Raw genomic sequence first — 21,927 nt, 5'->3', positions numbered from 1 at the left:
GTAAATTTACCTGTTTTGCCAGTTCTGAAGTGTCATCTACCCCTTGCAGAATGTACCTGGGTCCCACATCTCCTTTCCGTGTCCCTGCTCTTCCATAGCTACATTTCTGCCACCGTGTTCTGGATTCAAGGCAGTTATTTGGTAACTGTTTTGGTAACTATTGTCTGCAAAGTGCAAGGTGACCTTATTTCTCAAACAATTATTCTCTTTACTGTTCCCAAATGCAAATTCCAACCACGGCACCATCGTGGGGCTGAGAATGCCTTTCAAGACTGAGCTGCTTATTACCATTTCTTTGTTAGTCACAGGCCTGCAGGGTTTAGGGTTGCACTGTCCACTGCCCAGTACTGCGTTTAAGGGGTTCGAAATCCAGGAGCTAATGCAAAAATACAGAGTAGAAAGACCTGAACTGGTGGTGACTGTGGAGGGAGAGGAGCAGTGCTGGGCCACTAGAGGTCAGTCCTGGCCGTGTGGGTTGGCTGCTGACACGGGCTCAGCCTTCAGGGGAGAACGTGAATTTTTCTGCCGAAATGAAGAAACAAGACCAGCTCTGTGTGGTGCCCTTGTGCACACACACACTGTTAGGGCTTTCTGAGGTTTGGATTTGTTGGTGGTCAAAAAAAAGCTCTTTAAATGCCAACATCTGCATAGGCTATTGATGCTTAAACAAACATTAAATGAAGTGTTTAAACACTGAAGTGTGCAATCCGTTCACAACTGTGCTATGTAATTAGAAAAAGTTGCTAAGTAAATAATTACGTGGTCCTGAACTTGGCATCCTCTTGGGACAGTTACGACATCTCTGGGCTCGTAAGTGCTGGAACACCATGGGTAGCTGCAACTGCTGCCTTAACACTTTCCCTTCTGTTACTACAAGGTGTTTCAAGATGTTTTGGTCTTCCCAAAAACCACAGAACTAAAACCTCTGGTTTTGCTTTGAGAAAATAGGAGTTTCCACCCCTTGATCATGCAGCAAGAACTTTGAAAACATGCCTGAGTAGTCTAAAAGCTTGGATTTATGGAAAAAAAATATCAAACTTGAGCCAATTTCAAAGTCTGACTTTTTTTATTAAGAAAGCTTTTGAGGGCTGGTTCTGAGTAGCGTTGGAGTCCCTTACCAAAGTGCCCCTTCCTGCCTGTGGCTGAATAGAAGTGAAGCCTTTTGTAATTAGCTTTCTAGGGGGCACCTGGTCCTTCTCACCTGTGCCTGCAGGTGTTCTGTGTTTATGTGCTGTCTATACACACTTAGCTTTTCTTGCAGTTATATATATTGTGTGGTTTCTCTATACATCTTCCTCCTAGAAATGGCAGTGAGGTTGTCCAGGTGGTAAAACAGTGTTGTGTGAGTCTGGAACTGACCACTGCCTGTGGCAGCTTTGCCTCAGAGCTTGGTGTGGGTTTTGGGAGCTCCCCTGGAAGGGCAGGGCACGGCATGGAATGGCACAGCCTGCTGATAGCACCCCACAGCTCCTGCAGCTTCCCAGCGTGGTGCTCAGTAAGGGGAAGGTCATCTCCCCATGGTCTTGCTGTGAGTGTCTTTGGAAATGGGATGGATGCTGGAAGAAAGAGGGCTTGGATTAGCCTATTACCTGGTCTTTCATTCCTTGTCCTCTACCATTTGATGATGTGAATTCTTAGAAAGTGGGCTGTCACTGCCCTGTCTCTCTGCAACTGTTCCAAAGACACGGTCTCACCTTTCTTTTCCACCCATAGTGAGGCTAATTTGTGCTGCCAACTGTTAAACAGAAGATTTTGGGAAGTGTGTTGTTTTTTGGGAGAGAAGGGTGAATGACTGCTTGTGAATTCCTTTCATTACCCTAAAGCAGCTTTGGAAAGTCACTCTGAAAGAAGCAGAGGGGCAGCATGAGCTGTACACTGCACTCTGGGTGAGGGCTGTGCTCTTCCTCCTCCTTCCACCTCTGCCGTGTGAGTGACCTGTCCCCCGGTGCTCCATCCCCGCATCCCGCGGGGCTCCCGGTGCTCCTGGGGGGAGCGAGGCGGCCCCTTCCCAGGCTCTATTTTAAGCAGACATTTACTTTCCCAGCCTCTTCTCCGCCTGGATCCCTGCCCGAGGCGGGGGACGGCGGGGGGGGTGGGATGTGTCTCTCTCCCTCCTTCATAAAAGGGCCCCGAGGCGGGGGCCGGGCTCCGGGGGGTTATTTTTGGGAGCAGCTCCTGGGATCCGATGGCCTTGTTAGGGCAGCGCTGACCTTTCTCCCGGCGGGGGAGGAGAGCGGAGCGGGACGGGGCGGGCGGCAGCGGCCGGGCGGGGAGAGCGGCCGGCTCGGGACCCCCTTCCCTTCCTCCGCCGTGGGCTCGGGACCCCCTTTCCTTCCTCGCGGGGTTCGGGACCCCCTTCCCTTCCCTTCGCCGCCGCGGGGGTGGCTCCCCGGGCGGCCCATGCCCGTGCCCGCCGGGCAGGTACCGGCGCGGAGCGGCTGCCCCGACGGGGGGGCTGGAGCTCGGCCCGCCCTTCTCCCCTCCTTCTCTCCCAATTTCTCCTTCCTCCCGTGCCCCAGCCCCTCGGCCGGGCCAGGCGAGGCAGGAGCGGCCGTTCCCAGTGCCCAGCCCGCTCCCCCCGGGGATGCGGCAGCCCCGGAGCGCTGCCCCTGGGAACGCTGCCCGGCTGAGGGGCACCGGAGGGCACCATGAGTGGCGGCAGGTTCGATTTCGATGATGGAGGTGCCTACTGCGGGGGCTGGGAGGGGGGCAAAGCCCACGGGCATGGCATCTGCACCGGCCCCAAGGGCCAGGGCGAGTACTCGGGCTCCTGGAACTACGGCTTCGAAGTGGTGGGCATATACACGTGGCCCAGCGGCAACACCTACGAAGGCTACTGGTCCCAAGGCAAGAGGCACGGCCTGGGAATCGAGACCAAAGGACGGTGGGTTTACAGAGGCGAGTGGACCCATGGCTTTAAGGGACGGTACGGCGCGAGGCAGAGCATGAACAGCGGAGCCAAGTACGAGGGCACCTGGAACAACGGCCTGCAGGATGGCTACGGCACGGAGACCTACGCTGACGGAGGTGAGGGTGGCTCCAGAGGGGCTGGGAGGGGGCTGAACAGCAGGACACCCAGCAGAGGTTGTGTGTTGTCCCTGCTGGTGACCTAGTCCTGTCCCCGCTAGTGAGACGGGCACAGTGGTCTACCGTGAGACATTGGGGTGCTTCAGTGAAGAAGCAGAGCTCGGGGCACAGCTGTGTGTGCCCTGATTTTCCCAGCTGGGCACAGCGTGCGTGGCTCGCTGTCCACGGACACGAGGGAGGAGCAGCAGGAGCACTGACCACCATCCCTCCCTCGGGACCTGCTCTCGAGTGTCCCTATCGATATTTAACACCAACCAACTTGACTGGTGTAGTCTGTGGCTCCTGGTTCCCCAGGGACTGGGTATTCCTGAAGCAAACCAGAAGCTCCTGGGTGGTGCACAACCACAGTGAGCTGTTCCCTCGCTCCCCAGGCAGCGAGCTGTGAATGTTCTCATGTCAGATATAAGCCACCCACGGCACTGTAGCGCTCTTTGCCTGTGCCTTAAATGCCGCCTGCCTGCCTCTGACGGGCTGCCTGGACATCTCCTTTGCCAAACCGTTTTGATTGAGTCCGTCTAAGCTGTTTAGAATATGTGGTCACAAGCCTTTCCCTAAAATAAATCCCTTTGATTACTTGGAAGCTTTCAACCCCTGCTACTACAGAAACGCACCACGTAGTCAGATATTTGTTGTGTGCTGTAAATGCTCAGTCTAATTGTGTTCTTGCATTAGTGGCAATTTTGGGGGTTAGAAACATGGCAAGAATTTCTGTGCAAGTAATTCTGTAGCTCTTCAGCACCGTGATGTTCCAGGCTGCCACATTTAGGATGGCTAAATAGAGAGGGTGATTTGAAAGAAACACCCTTCAAAATACGGATCAGAATTGCATCTATATTTATCTACAACAGGCGTTGGAGTTAGTTTATAAAGAAAAATAGCTGTAATAGTATAAATCTTCAGAATGAAAAGCATCACAATTATAGGCATTAGAAAAATGGACTAATTCAAAACTGGCTGTCAGGGTTATGCTTTTACATAAATATTTCTCAATGAGTTGCGTGGGTTTGTGGCTAATTTTAAAACTGGGAATGCAGTCTTGAAGTTGACCCATTTTATTTGCACCCTTGGCGGTTGTAGGTACAGACACGAACTGAAACATCCCTCCAGCTCCTTAAATTTTCTCCCTTCTCTGTCCTGTGGCCATGGAAGGGTTTAACAAGTGCAGGATGCAGGGCCATAGTGAGAGTTCAGTGCACAGAACCTTCCCACGAGGCCATAAGAAGGGGAGGTGACATGTGAGGTGTGCTCTGATGAATGAGGAGCAGTGATCAGGTCACTGTCAGCAACGGCTGCCGTTGGGACTTTCATTCTGGAGATGTCAAGGTCTCCTGTGAATTGGCACAGCCACTTCCTCACTGCTTCCTAAAATGCAGGTTCCTCTCAGGGTGAAAGGCTACTGGAGTTCCAGTTAATGGGGAAGAATTTTGAGAGGCAGAACTTGATGAAGGATATGAATTTGATTAGATCTTGGACTGGAAGCTCGGGAGAGGAGAGCAGGAAAGATGAGTCAATGTTTTCTCCTGTAAGGATATATAATATACTGCTTCTGTCAGCACAGCTCCCCGGGGTGTTGTCCCACACCCAGAACGTGCCAGCTGCATGATCCCTGGTGCCACTCGAGGTTGGCAGTGAGGTCCTGATCCGTGAAGATGTGCCCTGCCAAAGCCACCCTGGGCAGTGCTGAGCTGGGCTCTCCCCAGGGGTTCACCAGAGCTGTATCCTGGTGCCCAGCAACCGCTCCTTGTGTTGGGCCATCCCATCCTGGCTGCTCCGAGCTGTTCGCTCAACACGTGAGCTCCTCTGATGGCACAGGGACATGTAGGAAGCTGCATCCCAAGCCAGGGTGGGGATCACTGTGCAGCAGCACCTCTGTAGGACAGGGGGGTGATGGTCTTACTGACCTGCAGGACCTTTTTCTGTTTTGTCTCCTCACCTGCACACCAGTAACCACCTACAAGATCCAGATGTGGCCAGGCTGCTAAAGGGACCTGTTAATATTTGAATTTGAGGTTGCCAAGATAAACATCTGGAAAGGCTCTGGAAATGTGCTGTCCCTCGACTAGGGGACACCATTCCCAAGCCCCTTGGAAGCCAGCCACATGAGACAGAGGGCTCTGGGAATATGCAGCTCTTGCCAGGCCAGCAGAAACTTTAGGTCATGGTTGGGCTGCCTGCGGATTTCAGGGAAATGTAGCTGATTCTAATGTTTTAAAATAGACTTTAACTTTTTATACATAATATATATGGAGAGACATGTATAAAAAATTTATATTTAAAAATACACTTAAAATATACTTATAGGGTTGTCTGTACTTGAGTCTTGTGTCTGGCCAAGATTGGTGGCTAAATAAAGCCCATATCTGGAGTAAAGCTTTTTGAAATTCCATATGATTTTTGGTGTCTAGTAAGAAGCAGAGTCATGGTACAGTTTAGCCCAGGCACTGTGTGGGTCATGCACTCTTTCTCTACAAAAAGCCCATTTTTGTGAAAGCTGTGAGAGACTGATGGTTTAAAGGAGCCTTCTGTAACAATGATTGAAATCAGCCAAGAGGTTCAGAGCTCCTGGTGTGGCTGGGCAGAGGCAGTGACACTGTGGTCTTTGGATATTCAAGCTGGATATACTTGTGTCTGCTGCTGTCACCAGAGAAGAGGTCAGAGCCCTTCACAGGGGCAGGATGCTCGAGCTAAAGTGGATGGTGACTGGGGCTGTGAAAGGCATAGAATTAAGGAAATAATAATTTTGCAACATAAACTGTGAGTAAACACCTAGTTATTTGGTTTCCACTTGTGAGTTTTGTCCATGCTGTAAGGAAGGCCTAATTTTTTTGATACTTTTTTGTGTTTGACTCTGAGTCAAAACCCAGTGAAGTGTTACTGCAGAAAGCAATCTCGTTGCTGATGCTGAATCATGCTGCACACCCAGGATTCAGCCCAAAACTTGTCTTTGCTGTACAAGTAACTGCTTATATATATATCTGTATGGGTCAAAAAACTCACTTGCAATCAAAGCAGCCTAAAACCAACTTATTTTTGATGCTGCAATTTGTTCTCTAGGGCGCCAGGGAAAACAGTGGTGTCAATTAACCATGAGGAAACAATTAGACCAGTCAGTGATCACAAGACCACAGAAAAGGGGAAGAGAAATGCAGAAGTGTGCTTCACTGGGGAGATTAAATGGGTGATACAGAGCAGCACAACTCCTTGAGTGCCTGTGGCAGGGAAAATACAGTGGGAAGTGGCCTGGGCTGGGACAGAAGGAACAGCATCCATGGGACTGCAGCTGGGAAAGGAGGAAAGGGCTCTGGAGAGCCAAGATGGTGCTGGCTTGTGTCTGCTGCCTCTGTAGAGAAGCTCCTGCCTGGCTGAATGGGACCCATGAATTAATGTGGTGATTTTTTTTTACCCTCTAGGGTTTTTTTTCTAACTTTCTTTTCCAGCAGAATCCATCAATTAGTACAGTTGGCACCAAAAAGCAGTGACCAGTTTTTGCTGGCCCATCTTGCACGTGGTGCTGTGCATTCTTTTAACATTCTTTTAACATTGAGTTCTAATGCATCTGTCCTTGCAATATCTGGGTGACAGCAGGGGACTGTAGGGCAGGGATTCGATTTGAGCTGTTTGCATTATTTACCTGGTTGTTTGTGTTATTTACATTCATCACTAATTATATGAGAGCCTTGAGGCAGGCTGGGAAAGGGAGGTGTGACACTGCTGATGGTGGGCTCTCACTGCCATTTAGCATTTGGCACCAGGAGCTGAAACTTGCACCTCTGCTGCAACTCTGCACCATCCCATCCTGCTGCCAGGGCAAAGCAGAGGGTTCTCCCACCCCATCAGTGTGTCTGGAGGTGAAAGCTACAGGGCTGCCATTTCCATCAATCCCACAATTGAATCCTCTCCTTGCTGTGAAGTTACCTGGGCAGCATCCCCTGCTTTGTTCGGGGGTGGGCAGAGGTGATGAACTGCATCCCTGGGCGGCGCAGAGGTTTTTGTCATTATGACAAGTAAAAATGGAAGCAATAAAGGCTTAGGACTGGGGAGTCAGGGAAGTGGTCTCTGTCCCATTTTCATCCTAAATAAGAGATTTATTTGTTTCACATCCACTGCTTTTTAATGATTTTTTGCAGAACCTCAGGCACGTGTGAGCCAGTGGCTGCCTGGCTGCCAGCTCTGTGTCCTGCCTGTCCCCCCTTGCCCAGGCTGTTTTGGTACTGGGGGGTGGCAGTGGCTCAGGGACGTGCAGCCCTGCTGCAGAGAGGTTTTGCACAACCCCATTGTCTCTTGAACTGTCTGCACTGGGACGTGTTGGTGAGACAGGGTTCGGCTCCTCTCAGCCCCTGCGTGCCCTGACACACGGCCCCCGGCGCCTCCAGCTGCTCCCAGCAGCCTCTGGCTCCACTCCAGGGGTGGTTTATGGCCCTGCCCTGGCACAAAGCCTCAGCCAGACAGGGAATTGCAGCATGACAGGGGCCTGGCAGTGCCTGCTCGCCGTGTGTCAGTGCCCTCCGTTCAGCCAGGCAGGGTTGGCAGGTTTGGTCACACCACGTGTCACAGACACAGCGTTGCTTGTGCTGAATGGGCTGAAATCAGACAGCAGAGACCAGCCTGCAGAGCTGGTGTCAAATTCTGTGTTGGTCTAAGAAGTGCCAACCCAATCTCTGCTCCATGAAGACCCACTGTGCCATGTGGCTTTTCCCATCCATGTGGCTCCAATGATTCCAGGGGAACACAGTGGGGCAGGGACTTTCTGGAGCGCAGTGGCTGTTCCAACATGGCTCCTAAGGAGCAGCTGAGCCCCCCTAAACCTGCAAGACTTTTCCAGAGTTCCTTTTCCAGGGAATTAACATGGCAGCGCTATCAGCTGCAGCCTGATACGTGTGAAGTTGTTCCCATCCCAGGAGAAGGTCTCCAATGTCACCCTGATCGTGTGTCAGCCCTGCTGGCTGGCTGGGCGGGCAAGGTGGAGCCCTGACCTCATGAGCTCTCAGTGGGGAGTGACGTGGGGGCACCGTGGGGGGTCTCTATAACTTCATTTTTCACTAGGGAGACTCATCACCATTTTATGGAGAGGGATTTAGTACCACGGTGAGGAACATGCTGAGGTGCCTGGGCATCTCCAGTGATGGTTCTTGGCTCCTGGATCATGCCCAAACCCATGCCGCCCACCTTATTTTTCCCTAACAGAGCTTCAGGCTCTGCCAAGAAACCAGGCAATGGCCCCTTGCTCTGGCAGATGGCTCCCCATGCCCTCTTCACTACCTGAACCCCTACTTTTTTTTGTAGGAGAGACCAACTGTTTGCAGAGAGCCCAAAATCCTGCGTGCCGTGGGGTCGGCAGGGGCTGGTGGGGGGTGGCTCACTCGGGGCAGCAGCTGCTGCCTGCTTGGGCACTTCTTGTCTTTCCTGGCCCTCAGCACTGTAAGTTAACACTCCACAGGCGGGTCCAAAGAGGATTTCAACGAAACCTGAAGCTTGGGAGGAGAGATTATGCTGCAGAAGTGGCCTGGGAGAGTGCAAAATATGCACTCTCACAATCGCCAAAGAAGGAACTGGATTTGCTCCTTGGGGAGCAGGGTTATCCCTGGGCTCAGTAACGGTGTCTGAGGGGGCAGATGAATGCCTTGAACAGGGGTCACACCCTCTCATCTCAGCCTGGCCCTGCCTGAGCCTCCCCAGGACCCTGGGAGTGCCTGCTCTCCCAAAATCACGTGCAGGCTGCCTCCTGCTCCCTGCTCTGGGTGCAAATCCCATACAGGAAGTGGCTTTGGGTTTACACCAGTGTTGCCTGATGCCCCAGCCCCTTTCCAATGAGCTGTCACCTGCCAACAGAGTCTCTTGGGTTAGTGTCCTCTGCTCTTTGCTCCCTGGGGGCTGATGCTTTTGCGTGTGGGTGAGCACTGGTGGAGTTGGGGCTCCCCTTTGAGGGATGGCGGGTACATCTCCCCTAGGTCTGTGCCACCCCGCAGCCCACCTTCCTTCCTTCTCTGGCTCTCCCAGGGCCCAGCTGCTCGTTCACCCCATCTCTCTTCTCTCCCACAGGCACCTACCAGGGCCAGTTCACCAACGGCATGCGGCACGGCTACGGCGTGCGGCAGAGCGTGCCCTACGGCATGGCCTCGGTGGTGCGCTCCCCCCTGCGCACCTCGCTGTCCTCGCTGCGCAGCGAGCACAGCAACGGCACCCTGCCCCAACAGGACTCCCCCGCCGCCCACCCCGAGAGCCTGCCCCTCTCGCCCACCATCACCCGCGGCGGCTTCGCCCTCAGCCTCTACGCGGACGCCGAGGCCGGCAAGCCCAAGAAAGGGGGGCTCTTCCGCAGGGGCTCCCTGCTGGGCAAGCTGAAGAAGTCCGAGTCCAAGTCGTCCCTGGCCAGCCAGAAGAGCCGCGTCAGCTTCCTCAAGAGCGAGAGCGGGATCAGCTCGGCCGCCAGCGACGCCACCTCCACCGTCAGCCTGGGCGAGGGCGCCGAGGGCGAGGAGTACACCCCCTTCGAGTCCGACATCGACGCCACCACCACGGAGACCTACATGGGCGAGTGGAAGAACGACAAGCGCGCCGGCTTCGGCGTCAGCGAGCGCTCCAGCGGGCTGAAGTACGAGGGCGAGTGGCTGGACAACCTGCGGCACGGCTACGGCTGCACCACCCTGCCCGACGGCAAGAAGGAGGAGGGCAAGTACCACCACAATGTCCTCGTCAAGGGCATGAAGAAGCGTGTGATACCCCTCAAGAGCGCCAAGATCCGGCAGAAGGTGGACAGGAGTGTGGAGGGGGCTCAGAGGGCCGCGGCCATCGCCCGGCAGAAGTCGGAGATTGCAGCGTCCAGGTGGGTGCTCGGAGCTCCAACGTGCAGCTCCCTGTGGTGGTGGTGGTGGTCCCCATCTCACGTGGTCAGGACCTGTCCTCTTTCTCGCCCCCTCTCTTGTCCCCCTGCAGCTCTGGTCTGTGGGGATGCTGCTGGACAGCAGGGACTGGCACCAGCCCTGGCAGGACGGGGAGTGTGAGCTGGTGGGATGGGGAGCACCCTGGTGCTGTGCCAGGCGGCTGGAGCTGCTGGGCACTGATGGGGCAGCATGACAAATAGTGGGGCTTGATGGTGGTAAATCCAACAGGCTCACGAGCAGCCAGTGAGACGTGTCCCAGACAAACTGGGGCTGCAGCAGAGCACGGCTCAGCCCCTGGTGTGGCTCTGTGGGGAGCTTGTGGGATGCATTAGGGTTGTCACTTTATTTTAGCAGTACAGTGTCATTACTCCAACATCCCTCCTGGGACAGAGGAGGGGGGAAATAAGAGAGGCTCCAGGGTCTGCCTGGGGAGGGCAGGGGAAGTTGTCCCTCCCCAGCTTGCATCCCTGCCTATGTCCGAGCTGTGTTGGCAGCGTGCTCCTCCTCCTGCAGGATTCCTGCAAGTCTCAGAGCCGACCTGGCAAAGACCAGAGATCTGGGAGGCAGGGTTGGAGCCTCCATTCCTCTCCTTTTCCTTGGGAAAATGTGGTTGTAACACATTTTGAGGTTTCACCTGGCCTCTCCCTCAAAACCTCCCCACACATAGGCTTTGCTCAGCTGCTGGGTGGTGGCTGTGACTCCACATCTGTCCTGTCTCACTCCTTTAAATTCCTGTTTAATTATCAGTGACTTCATTATCAAGCAGAGAGGGGAAATAAGTAAGGAGGACATCTATTCCCAAACCCTGTCTCTCCCCCCCAAAAATCCCAGCTTTACTCTCCCAGCTGCTGTTTCTGCTCTGAAGTTTTGTGGGGAGCGTGACTGAGATTTTTTAGCAAAACACAGTTGCCTCAGAGAGTGGTGGAGAAAACCCATCAGGATTGCAAGTGAAGCTCTGTGCAGGGCCAGCTGGGATAAAAATAACAGTCTGGGGCAGCGTGGGGCCTGCTGGATCCTCCTGGCAGGGCAGGCTCAGCCCAACCAGCTTCGCCGTGCCCAGGAAGAGCGTGTGGCTGCGGTGTGAATAAGGAGGCTGGAGCTGCAAGTGCTGCTCCCCAAGAGCTTGGCTGGTTTACACAAACCTCTTTTTATTATACACTATTTACACTTTGGATCAAAAGCAGCTCTGCAGTGTTTTCCATCAGGAGCTGGAATGCGCCCGCTGCCCTGGCGGGGGACTGCATCCCTCCCCAGTGCCGGGGAATAATTTCCTATTAAGGAAACCTTGGAGCTGGAGGAAATAAGACGTGAGAGCCGGTTTCCTCCAGGGAGCCCTGGGCTATCAGACCCTGCAGTGGTGTGGCTGCTGGGGCAGGGAAGGGGTTGCTGTGCTCCCTGGCACTGTGGAACCCCAGTCCCGTTCCTGGGGCACTGCTTGCAGCTGAGCTGGACCCACTGAGAGAGCATTCAGGCTCCTCCATCCTCTAAACTATAACCCAGTGTTTCCATCAGTGTTTATTCCTGGTGTATGTTGCTCTGGGCAGAGCCACTCTCTCTACTTGATGTCTTTTGTAAATCCGACTTGTGCTCTCCTCCCTCCTCCCTTCAGCTCAGTTTTGGGGTTGAGAGTAAATACAGACAATTTTGCCCCAAGAGGGTCCTTAGGTTATCTCCAGCTCTGCCACTGACTTTTGCTTTGGCCTCGAGCCCTTCCTGTGTTTCCACATTCAGGACAGAGTAATTGCAGACAGATTGTGAAAATGCATTATTCCAGTTTATAGAAGGGCTGCACTGTCATTAGCATCGCCCGAGCTTGTAACTGCGAGGTGGGGTTTCCTAGATGGAGCATTCATGTTTCTCCTCGGTTTGCAGTGTGTACTTTACCCACAAAAATGCCTTTGAGGCTGCACTAATCCCTTTCTGGGGGAAGATGTGGCATATCTGTATGTAAGATTGTAACTAGGAATTAGTTGGAAGGATGCAGCAGGCTGTGCAGATTCCCGGGTACCCCTGCATACCTGTGCCATTGTATATGAATGTTTGAGTTTCATTTGTTTCTGACACTCAGGGGAGCCCCTTGCAATAGAGAGCTAAAGTGCTGTAACATCCAGCCTTCTGTTGTCTGAGGGTGAAATGTCAGGAGAAGACCAGATTTCTCCCTTTTGCACCATAAAAGGCTCTTTTGGGATAGAAATCCTGAGGAAAACAAGCCCAGGCGCTGGAAGCTGCCTAGGGCAGTTGCACCGCAGAAATGCCAGGCACGTGCTGAACTCTGGGGGTGCTCTGTGGGCAGCAGAGACGGGAGCCCTGCCTTGGGCTGCCCTGCCTGGGGCTGCCCTGCCTGGGGCTGCCCTGCCTGGGGCTGCCCTGCCTGGGGCTGCCGGGCAGGAGAGCAGTGCCAGCCGGGGATGATGGTCAGTGTGGTCACCAAACCCTCCCTGTCCCATTTCCACTCCAAGGGTGTCTGAGGTGCCAGGCTGCTGCCTGTCCTGCCCCAGCAGCGCTGCCCTGGCCTCCTCAGCTCCCTCCTGAATCCTCCTGGCTCGGCGATCCCGCTGCTTTCCCCATTGTGCAAGGAGCTGAGGACATCATCTCACTGTCAGCTGAGGGAACGGCGATTTTTTTTTTTTTTCCATTCTGTTTTTCATTATTTCAAAATGTGAAAATCATCTGGCTCAGTGTCCTGCTGTCCTGAGCAGGCCCCTCAGACCAGCCAGCTCCACCCTGGGCAAGGCCCCTTGGTGCTGCTCAGATACAAACCCTGGGCATATCTGTCAGCAGTGCTGGGGATCAGGTACTGGGATGGAGCTGATGGAAGCTGAGGTAGGAATCCTCGCCCAGGCTGCTGTCAATTTAGGGAAGAGTCATCTTGGAGTGCAGCCTCTGTGGCAGGCAGCAGACACAGATTTCCCCCTGCCCAGGGGTGACACAAATGGACCTTGGGGTTAGCACATGTTTGGTGTTCATTAGCTCTGCTGGTGCTCCAGGGCTTGTCCTGCTGTGATCCCAAGGGATTCCCATCAGAACTGGAACACAGCTGTTCCTGAGGTGCCGGGTAAAGGTACCTTCTGTGTCTCTCCACTCTCCACCCTGACTGGGGGATCACTGAAAAAATGTTGGGGTGGATGGGAAAAGCAGTGAGGGCCTGGGATCATAGCCAAGGTGATAAACTGGCTGGAGGACAGTGAGAAGGGGGCAGCCACCACCAAGCTGCGAGTGAGGCAGTTCAAATTCATCCCGAGGTGTGTAATGGGAGTTCTATGGGCACATGGGTTAGTGCCAAACAGGGTGCCTGGGGAGTAGTGTGTGCTTGCTTATCCCATGGGGAGGATGGTCCCACTGGATACAGGGAGAAGGAGCGTGAAAATGGTCAGCTTTCACCTCTTCAGAACAAAATAGAATAAAATAAAGCTAGAGTAAGGGCAGGACTTGGCTGCAGGGGGAATCTCTGATTTTTTCAAAACTGTGTGCTCAGTAGCTGGGCAGCTCATACTGGGGTTTTCCTTCTGACTGGTGCTTTTGGGGGACAAAATGAGTGTAAATGCTGCAAATCCCACCTCTGTCCCACTGCAACAGCATCTGACGTGGTCTGCCTCTGCACGTGGTTGTGCTTCCCAGTGACTTGGACTGAAGTCAATGGAGGGACTTGGCCATGTGTCCTGCAAGGCACGGGCCTGGCCAAGCTCTGAGATCCTCTGATGGATGCATGTCCTGGCAATAACACCTCAGATACATCTGCCAGATGTCACAGGATCAATAGGAAAGCAAGATAGTAGAGGCAATAACGGCTGCTGTGCTTCACCCTTTTGTCGTCAGGTGCTGGCTCTGAAGTCCCTGAGGGGTTTATGCCTGGAGAGTACAACTAGAGATGAATACATTTTGGATTTATTTTTGTTTTAATGTAACATCTGTAGATATCTGTAAGAATTTCTAGACTGCGTTCTGAAGGGTGGGGCACCGAGCCCTGATCAAGTAGGGTTTGCTCATCGTGGTGAGCCTGGGCTGTGTGGAAGCACCGCAGGGCTCCTGGTGTCAGGAATCACATCGGCTTCCCCGGCAGCGACACATGGGCATCGCTCACAGTGAGCTGCTGCCCGGTTTCGAAGCCTAAGCTGGTTTTCTGTCTGTACCCATGGCTTTGGGGCACATCTTAGCTCTCCCTTCAAATTACAAGAGTGCTCTCGTATCGCTTTCCAACCCTCCCCTGCCCGGCCGCATTCCCGGCAGCGCCGCCGCCGTCTCCCTGTGCTCAGCATTTCCAGGCTGCGTGGCCGGGCAGCAGCGAGCGGCTCCTTGGGGAACGCGGGTGTGTGAATGACGTCCTGAAATCGCTGCAGTCAGCAGAGGCTCCTGACTAAATAAGGGCAGGCAGAGCGGGGCTTTATCGGCCCGAGCGCGACAGCTGAGAGCCGGGGCCGGGGCAGCCCACGCTCCGGGGTTCGGCCACACACTCCCACCAAAAGCTGCTTTATTTGGCACAGCTCTGCCCCGGCGAGCTCCTGCCCTTGGCCCCGCTGCTCTTGGGGTTCAAGCTGCAGGTGGGGAAGGTGGGCAGCCAAAGGGATGTCACCTTTTGGTGAGGTACAGTGTGTGTCCAGCACAGAGCTGGGCTGGACTGGTGGCCGCGGTGGCCTCGGCCCTCCTGGGGCTGGCGGCTTGGTGCTGCTGTCCCAGCAAAGACGTTTCTCACAGAGCTCAGTGTGTTTATAAAGAGAATAATCTTGTTTCATCACTCTTGGCTAACAGAAACCCAGTTGGTGGCATCTATTTCTGCACCAGCCAAAGCCAGGGCCGGGATTCTCCCACCTTCTGTGTGGCACAGCAGCCTCCAGCTCTGCACAAGTACTGCCCTTTTCACACCTCTGCCTGACCCTCATCCCACCTGGACACCGGAGCCATGCAGGGAGAGGGCTTCTGGGTTTGGGTGAACTCCTCTCCATCCCTGGTCCCATGTGGCCTTGGGGACAGCGAGCCCCAGCGCTGGGGTCGAGCCAGGATCAGACACCCACCCCAGCTGTGAGACCCCCACAGTGTGTCCACCCACGTGTGGGGCTGTGGACTGGAGGGGTCCAGTGCCATTAGGTGAATGATGTTGAGATGCCTTCACCCCTTTCTTTGAGCCCTCTCCTGGAACAGCCCCATCCCCAGCCCGGGCTGGCTGCAGTTCCAGCACTGACACATTTTTGGCCCACCATGCTCCTTACGCTGAGATGCGACTCCAGAGGAGCTTTATCTGTTTTCCACCCGCCTCACAAGAATTTCCTCAGGCACTTTCATGCCCTATTAGGGTAAGAGGGAACGTGCACTTTCAGTAGCTCCAAGGAGAAAGCATCTGCTGGGCAGCAAACTGCTTTCTCCAGGGCTTCCCGGGTTATCGAGGTTGGAGCAGGCGAGGCTGTGGCTTGCAGGGATCCCCTCAAGAGGAGCAGAGTTGGGCTGGCAGGATGCCAGCCCCAGGGATGAGTATGACTCTGATACCAAGCCAGGCAGGGAAAGTGGAATTAATGGGCTGTTCAATCCAACCTTGTGGGAAATCCTTGTCTCAACACCTTACACACACACAGAAAGGGAAAAATGAAGTGGGACTTTAATCTGCAAAAATGACTGTGGAAAATGATGGCTTCTCGCTCAATTGATCTGGTGCTGCGTGGAGTGGGAAGGCTCTGACCCCCATCCAAATGCTTGGAATCAGCTGGCAGGGAGCCAGGCTTTAAAATCATCAGATTCAATCAGGCTTTGGTCAGAGGTTATCATCATCTCAGTGGAATGTGAAACAGGCTTATCTTGAAAAAGAAACAATATTTCAGTAAAATGTCCAATTAAAATAGAAAGCCAGTGATAAAGAAACCCTCCCTCCTCCTGGAGGAGGAACAATTTTTTCAGCTTATCCTGGTGCTGAGCCAGAACCCTTTGGCTTTCTGAGTCCCAAGTTTTTTCATTTTGCTCCTGCAAAGCCTGATGAGCCTTCAGTGGCCACCAGGAGGGACCTGGTGTCCCATCTACCTGGGTTCCCTCAGCAGCCTTGGGTGCAGGTGCCTGGGAGCTGTTGGTGCTGCAGCCCAGGCCATGGGCTGGCTGCCCTCACACCTGCCAGCTCCCTCTCTTCTTTCTCCGAGACCTCAGATTTGTGAATGTCTACTCAAGAGACCCAGAGGGCTGGAAGAAAAAGGCTTTTACCCTAAATTTTGATAAATAATTTGGGTTTTGGCCAAATGCAATATTTAAGGAAATTTTAAAAAAATTTAAATTTATTTATTTATTTATTTATTTATTTATTTATTTATTTATTTATTGACTGGGGAAAAACACGCTCAGCTTATGGATCCATCTGTTTGGCAGAGCCTGGGCCTCGGCAGGAGCTCCTGGGTGAGGTTGGGTTCCCTCGAAACAAATGGCTGCTGCATCCCTGATGTTTTCTTGGAAGTGGGAATTCTGAGGGCAGGGCAGGGAGCAGTGCAGGTACAGGCAGGGAGGCAGGAGCACACAGGGGATGGAAAGGCTGGAAGACCCTGATTGCACATGTGCTGTGAAGATGTTTTGGTGTGCTGTCAGCAGGATAACCCGGCTGCTTTCATCTTGCAGTGGTGCCCAATTAAATCAGGCTCCCCAGAGCTGAGCCCCTTTGGTAATGGAATGGTTGGAAGCTGGGATAAATCAGTAGTGTTTGGGCACGGCCCCAAGGCTGTGCTGCTCTGGGAGATCCATTCCACCTGCACCCAGGGCAGGAGGGAGGACAGCAGACCTGAAATCCAGAGGTAGGAGGAAGAGGTCCAGCTGGCAGCTGCAAATCCCTCTTTTTCCCAAAGATATCTCTGTGGATGCTGTTACGAGCTGCTCTGAGCCTGGCTGGGCTGGCAGGACAGGCTCCAACAGAGTGAGGAGCTGCCTGTCCTGCCTGTCTGAGGCCAGGGCAGTGTCCCTGGTCCCCTGGAGCTGGCAGGCTCTGGCTTGTTCTGCTCCATTTAGAGTCGGCTCCAGGCAGCTGCCGCCTGGCATCCCGGGGCTGTGGGGTGAACAGAGAGCAGCTGTGCCCTGTGCCAGTGCCCCCAGCTCCTCACAGCCCGTAGGCTCCCATGCAGGCTGGCACAGCCCAGCCCCAAGGGCCGCTGACCACCCAGTGCCGCTCGCTCACGGGGCACTCGGGGTGGCAGAGATTAACTGTGCAAACCTCCCACACGCAGGGCTGGGGTGTGTAGGTTGTCGTCTTATTGAAGACAGCTGCAGATCTGTCTGCTCTAAGATTAATATCACTTTAACTGTTCCAAGGGGAAGTATCCCTCGGTGAAAGATGCAAGTGGCCCGGAGCTATTTAGAGCTAAGGATAACGTTTCGGCATTTTAAAAATTCACCAAGTAATCATAAAGGCTAATGCGTGCTGAGCTCGTTAGGTGGCAGGGAGCTCTGCCAGGCCTGTGATCCAGAAGCATTGCACAGAAAAAGGATGCTTTTCTCCTGGCTGAATGGCCTGGCCGTGCCCTTTCTGTGGAAGGAAGGAGAAAAGGTCTGATTTATCCAGCTAAGTAGCCTGGGCATGTACAAAGTGCCACCACTTCTATGAAAGTACTGGTACCAAGAGTGAAAAGCCTGGGGCACCTCTGAGCTGCTCTGCAAGGTCAGAATGACTTCCTTTTTGTACTTCTGTTGCAGTAGTATGGAGGTGTTTTCTTTAGGAAGCAAATTGTGTTGATTTATGCTTATTTCACACATTATTAGATAGCCCCTTGAAGAGTCCATATTATAAAGAAGCAAAGGCTCATGCATGCCAGGGATGTCAGAGTCCAAGCTGAGTGGGTACTGCATGTGAGGAACGGAGCAAAAAGAGCAAAAGGAGGATGAACAGTCCAGCTGTCTGTCAGGGCAGGACACCCATGGGGTGGGACACACAGATGGGTTTGACTGAAGGTAGGGAAAGTGGCACGAGAGGTGGACTGAAAAGGGAAATTCAGTCCCATGGGCTGGTTACAGGTGAATGAGGGTAGCAGAATTTTGCAGGTGTCTACATGCATGCAGAGGGAGAGACACAAAGGAGATGGATTGGGACTAAGCAGGAAGAAAGGGATGCCCCAGCCCTAGAGGTGACACAAGTCCAAAGACAGTGTGGAAAACGGAGAAGCCATAAAGTTCTGTCCTGGTCAGGATGTGGAATCACAGAATTGTCTGAGTTGGAAGGGAGCTTTAAAGATCATCCAGTCCCAGCCTCAGCACAGGTGTGTGCTGGTCAGGTCTGTGCTCTCTCACCCTTTAGGATCGTGAAGACAGAAAGGACCACGTTTCCATCAGCAAAAACACTTCTGCAGCTTTCACTCTATCCCTTCTGAGTGCTGCAAACATTCCTGCCAAGACAAACTGTTATCTCAAGTTTCTTCAGAAGGACAAGATGATTCCTGCTGGATGCTGGAGCGGGGATTTGGCTGGGAGTGGAGAAGTCAGTTTCCAGGAGAAGGGAGTTCAGCAGAAGTCTCCCTTCCCAGAGCTGACTGATGAATTACATTTGTTTCGTTGTCTTTTTGACAGCTCATAATACCAGGAATGGCAAGAATCATAGAATGGGTTGGGTTGGAGAAGGTGTTCAGTTGATCCTTGATCAGGGTTTGCTGTATCAATGGGAGGAGGGAGACCCTGGAGAAGGAAGGACAGTTCTAGACAGGTCTGTCATTCCCTTAATAAGCAAATGGGAATAGCTTGGGCAGAGAGCTGAGCTCTTGCTCTATTTCTAGCAGCAAGGTCATTGCTGCACCTGCAGGCACCCCAACCCCGCCTGTTATTTGCAGTATTCTCTGCTAATTCCAATCTCATTTGCAGTCTAATTCAACGTGGATGTGCAAAAGAGCATAAACTGTCCAAAGAGCCGGGCATGCTGGCTGGGCTCTGGGCTCACCTGTTCGCACGGTGCTCGGCTGCGGCTCGTGTGTCCACAGGGATTTCAGCAGCAGGCCGAGGAATGATTCAGGCAGTGTTTCTGGGAGATGGCCAGGAAGGACAGGAGTGGTTCTCTGTCCTGCACTAGTACAAAAACGATTAGAGCACTAGAGCCGTGCCAGAGGAGCAAATAAAACAGCAGATGCATTTAACCCTTCCATCCCGCTGGGAGCAGCCGGGAGGCAGCGGCAGCAGGGCTGGGACAGGGGCTGCAACATTGCCCACATGCCTCCCCTCAGCTCAGCACGGGGCTGCTGCTCCTCCTTGCAAAGAATTCACTGGAGCTATTTTTAACAGCACTGCCCAGGGAGGTGGCTCAGGGTGCAACTGGGAAGTGTTCATCCCAGAGGCACTGCTTCGGCTGGGATGCGGGTTTGTAAAGGCCCCTCTTTGTGTTTATACCCCCACTTGGATGTGTTTAGTGTTTGTGGCTCATTTTCCAGCACTGCCTTGAACTGCCTTTTGAATTCTGCTGCTGGCTCCTCTAGAACTCATAGGACTGTGTTTCCCCCTGACCTCCTCCATCTCAAAACTTTCTCCTCTGCTGGTTTCTGCAGGGGCTGATTTCTGCAGAGATGCTGGGAGCTGACAGCACAACAAGCAGTAAATAAAAAAGTTTGGCCCTGATTAAATTGTGCCTGAAAAACATCAAATTTATCATTCAGATAATAAAAGGCTGGCATTTCCATTTTGCAAAAGCTGATTCAGCTTTTTCAGAAGATTTTAACCTCGGAAGAAATTTTTCTCTTTACATGTTTCATGTCCGAGGTTCAAAAATCACCTTCCTGACACCCTCAAACCTCCCTGGGATTTTCTTTCCTTAACTCCTGCTCCTGGCAGACCCCAGGCTTGGGCTGGGACAGGCTGTTGTGCCATAGGCTGCATGCACTGGGCTCTCCCAGGGCAGCTGGTATTTGTCTCCTTCTTTGCTGCCAGAGCCAGGTTTTCCTTCTCTGCATTGAGCTCCCAGGGACTGCCAGCCATGAGGATAAATAATAAATTCAGGAATACTCGAGGCCAGTTAGATGTTATTGTTATGCCTGAGCCCTTTCCTCCAGGCTGGGCTTTGTCACAGTGCTACTAAACCCTTGGTGTGGGTTTTTGGAGGGTTGCAGCAGCTCTGCCTTCACTTGGTGCCCCAGGGATGTGTGGCACAGCTGGGGGAGATGTACTTAAGAAACCATGAAAGCCAAATGTTCAGCACCTAGCTGCTGCCATAATAAATTATCTCAGCAGTGGAGGGACCCAGCGTGGGGCATCAGCATCCCTGCTGTCTGGGAGAGCAGCGCTCTCCTGGGATGCCAACAGGGACAACATATGGGCTGCTGGAGGTGCCAGATTTGAAATTGCAGCTGTGCTGACCATAGTCCCTCCAAATCAAACACTTCTGGATGACTTTGTGAGCAAGGAGACAGGAGCAGAGGTCAAATGTGTCCTGCAGAGCCAGAGAGCTGGGCAAAGCTGCCATGCAGCTTGGAGTCCCTGGGCAATGCAGGATCCCAAAGTTGTGGTGCTCAGCTTCTTGCCACCGCTCCTGTGTGGAGCCTGGGAGGTGCCCAAGCTGGACAGCCCTCTGTGCCCAGGAGGGCTCATGACAGAGCCCTTCTAGCCTTGGGGCCGTGGTGGCTCGCAGTGGTGGCTCAGCTCCCCACCCCCCCCAGGGTCTCACTGCAGGCTCTGCAACCCAGGCTGGCATCTCCTTGGTCTTGCCATCTGCAGGAATTGCAGTACTCAAGCCCCACACAGCAGCCAAATAGCATCCAGCAGCTCCTCTGGAGGAAAGGAAATCTCCACCAAGAGAAAAGCATAACTGGGAGCTACCTTCTAACTCCAACACCCCCAGGCTGTTCTCTTGTGTTTTTCTGAGACGCTGGGAGAGAGCTGAGCATGTGGGAGCCACCTGCACCCGCTGGGTGACACGTGGAGTCCAGCTCTGTCCTTACTAGTGAGAGCAGACCCCATGTCTAGTCCACTTCCAGACGACTTTTTTGGGAGCCACTTTGAGGAAAGCACTTGTCAGGAGCTGCCTGCTGCTCCCCCAGCTGGGGCCAGCTGGCTGATTGTCTGGCTGGGAATTGGTCAGGGCAGCATCCACCCAGCTCAGCAAGCAACTGAAAGGGAGAATTTTATCTCCTGTGGTGAGTCTTATCCTCCAAAAGCAGCAGGACAAAGCCAGGGGCTGGAGCCCATCCTGCCGGGATGAAGAGCTGGATCCCCCTTTGCAAGGTTGTTCCCAGGGGCCAGCACCAGGCAGGCTGTGTGCCCCAGGCACAGTGTGCCCAGCCCACTCTGATCCCCCAGGCATGGAGAGCACAGAGATATCCCCCTTGGCCCCTGCCAGATTATAGTGGAATTAATCACGCTGATTATATGCTACCAAAAAAGGAGGTGCTCTCTCTGTCTGGAGCTGGCTCAGACCCCCTGCTTGTGAGCAGCAGCTTAAAAATGCTGTTTTCTGCCTCATCATGTCTGGTCTCTGAGTTTGTCAGGAGCTGTAATAATTTTGGATAAAAAGACCAAGAATGACTGCAATCCCAGGCAGCTCAGCCTGCAGAGGAAGCGGGGAGATAACATATGAGTGTGGGCAGCGAGGTGAATCATGGCTCCATAGGAGTGGGATGTCATCCCAGGGAGGGATAGGCTGAGCCACAGCAGCTCCACACCCTCTCCTCTATTGCAGGGCCCTGAACAGTGTTTTCAGCTCCCTGTCAAGTCACACTCTTGCCTGTGTCAGTTGGGGTTGATGTCCCACATTTAGTTCTTTCCTTGCAGCTACTCAGAATGGCACATGTGTGTATCTTCTCCCTTCCAAGACTCTCAGAACAGCATTTCTATCACTTTTTCATTGCACCTGTTGAGTATTCTGACTACAGCTAGTCTTGTCTGCCTACTGCATCTCAGTTTAATGGGAAAGAATTAATCCTGATTTCATGACTAACCGTCCAAAAATTCCTCTGGAGCATTTTCACTGCCGGGATGAGAACTGCATCTTTCCTCCTTTTTTTTTATCCTAAAACATGACCAGATGCCAACCTGAGTC

At 53.3% G+C, this 21,927-nt stretch overlaps 1 protein-coding gene across 1 annotated transcript in view; it reads left to right on the top strand.

Moving 5' to 3' along the window:
* The first annotated feature begins 2,205 nt into the window (after positions 1–2,205).
* The window catches only part of JPH2 (junctophilin 2), a 29,289-nt gene continuing 9,567 nt past the window's right edge, over positions 2,206–21,927 (top strand). The window contains exons 1-2 of the mRNA XM_051803019.1: positions 2,206–3,027; positions 9,127–9,910. Of these exons, the coding sequence (XP_051658979.1) occupies positions 2,649–3,027; positions 9,127–9,910 (1,163 nt within the window). The 5' untranslated portion in view covers positions 2,206–2,648. The remainder of the gene's footprint in view (positions 3,028–9,126; positions 9,911–21,927) is intronic.

The sequence above is a fragment of the Manacus candei genome, unplaced genomic scaffold (assembly GCF_025592945.1).
Source record: "Manacus candei isolate 608988 ecotype Guabito, Panama unplaced genomic scaffold, ASM2559294v1 h1tg000057l, whole genome shotgun sequence".
In the NCBI taxonomy this organism is placed as follows: Eukaryota; Metazoa; Chordata; class Aves; order Passeriformes; family Pipridae; genus Manacus; species Manacus candei.
This window is presented reverse-complemented; position numbering and strand designations above follow the sequence as displayed.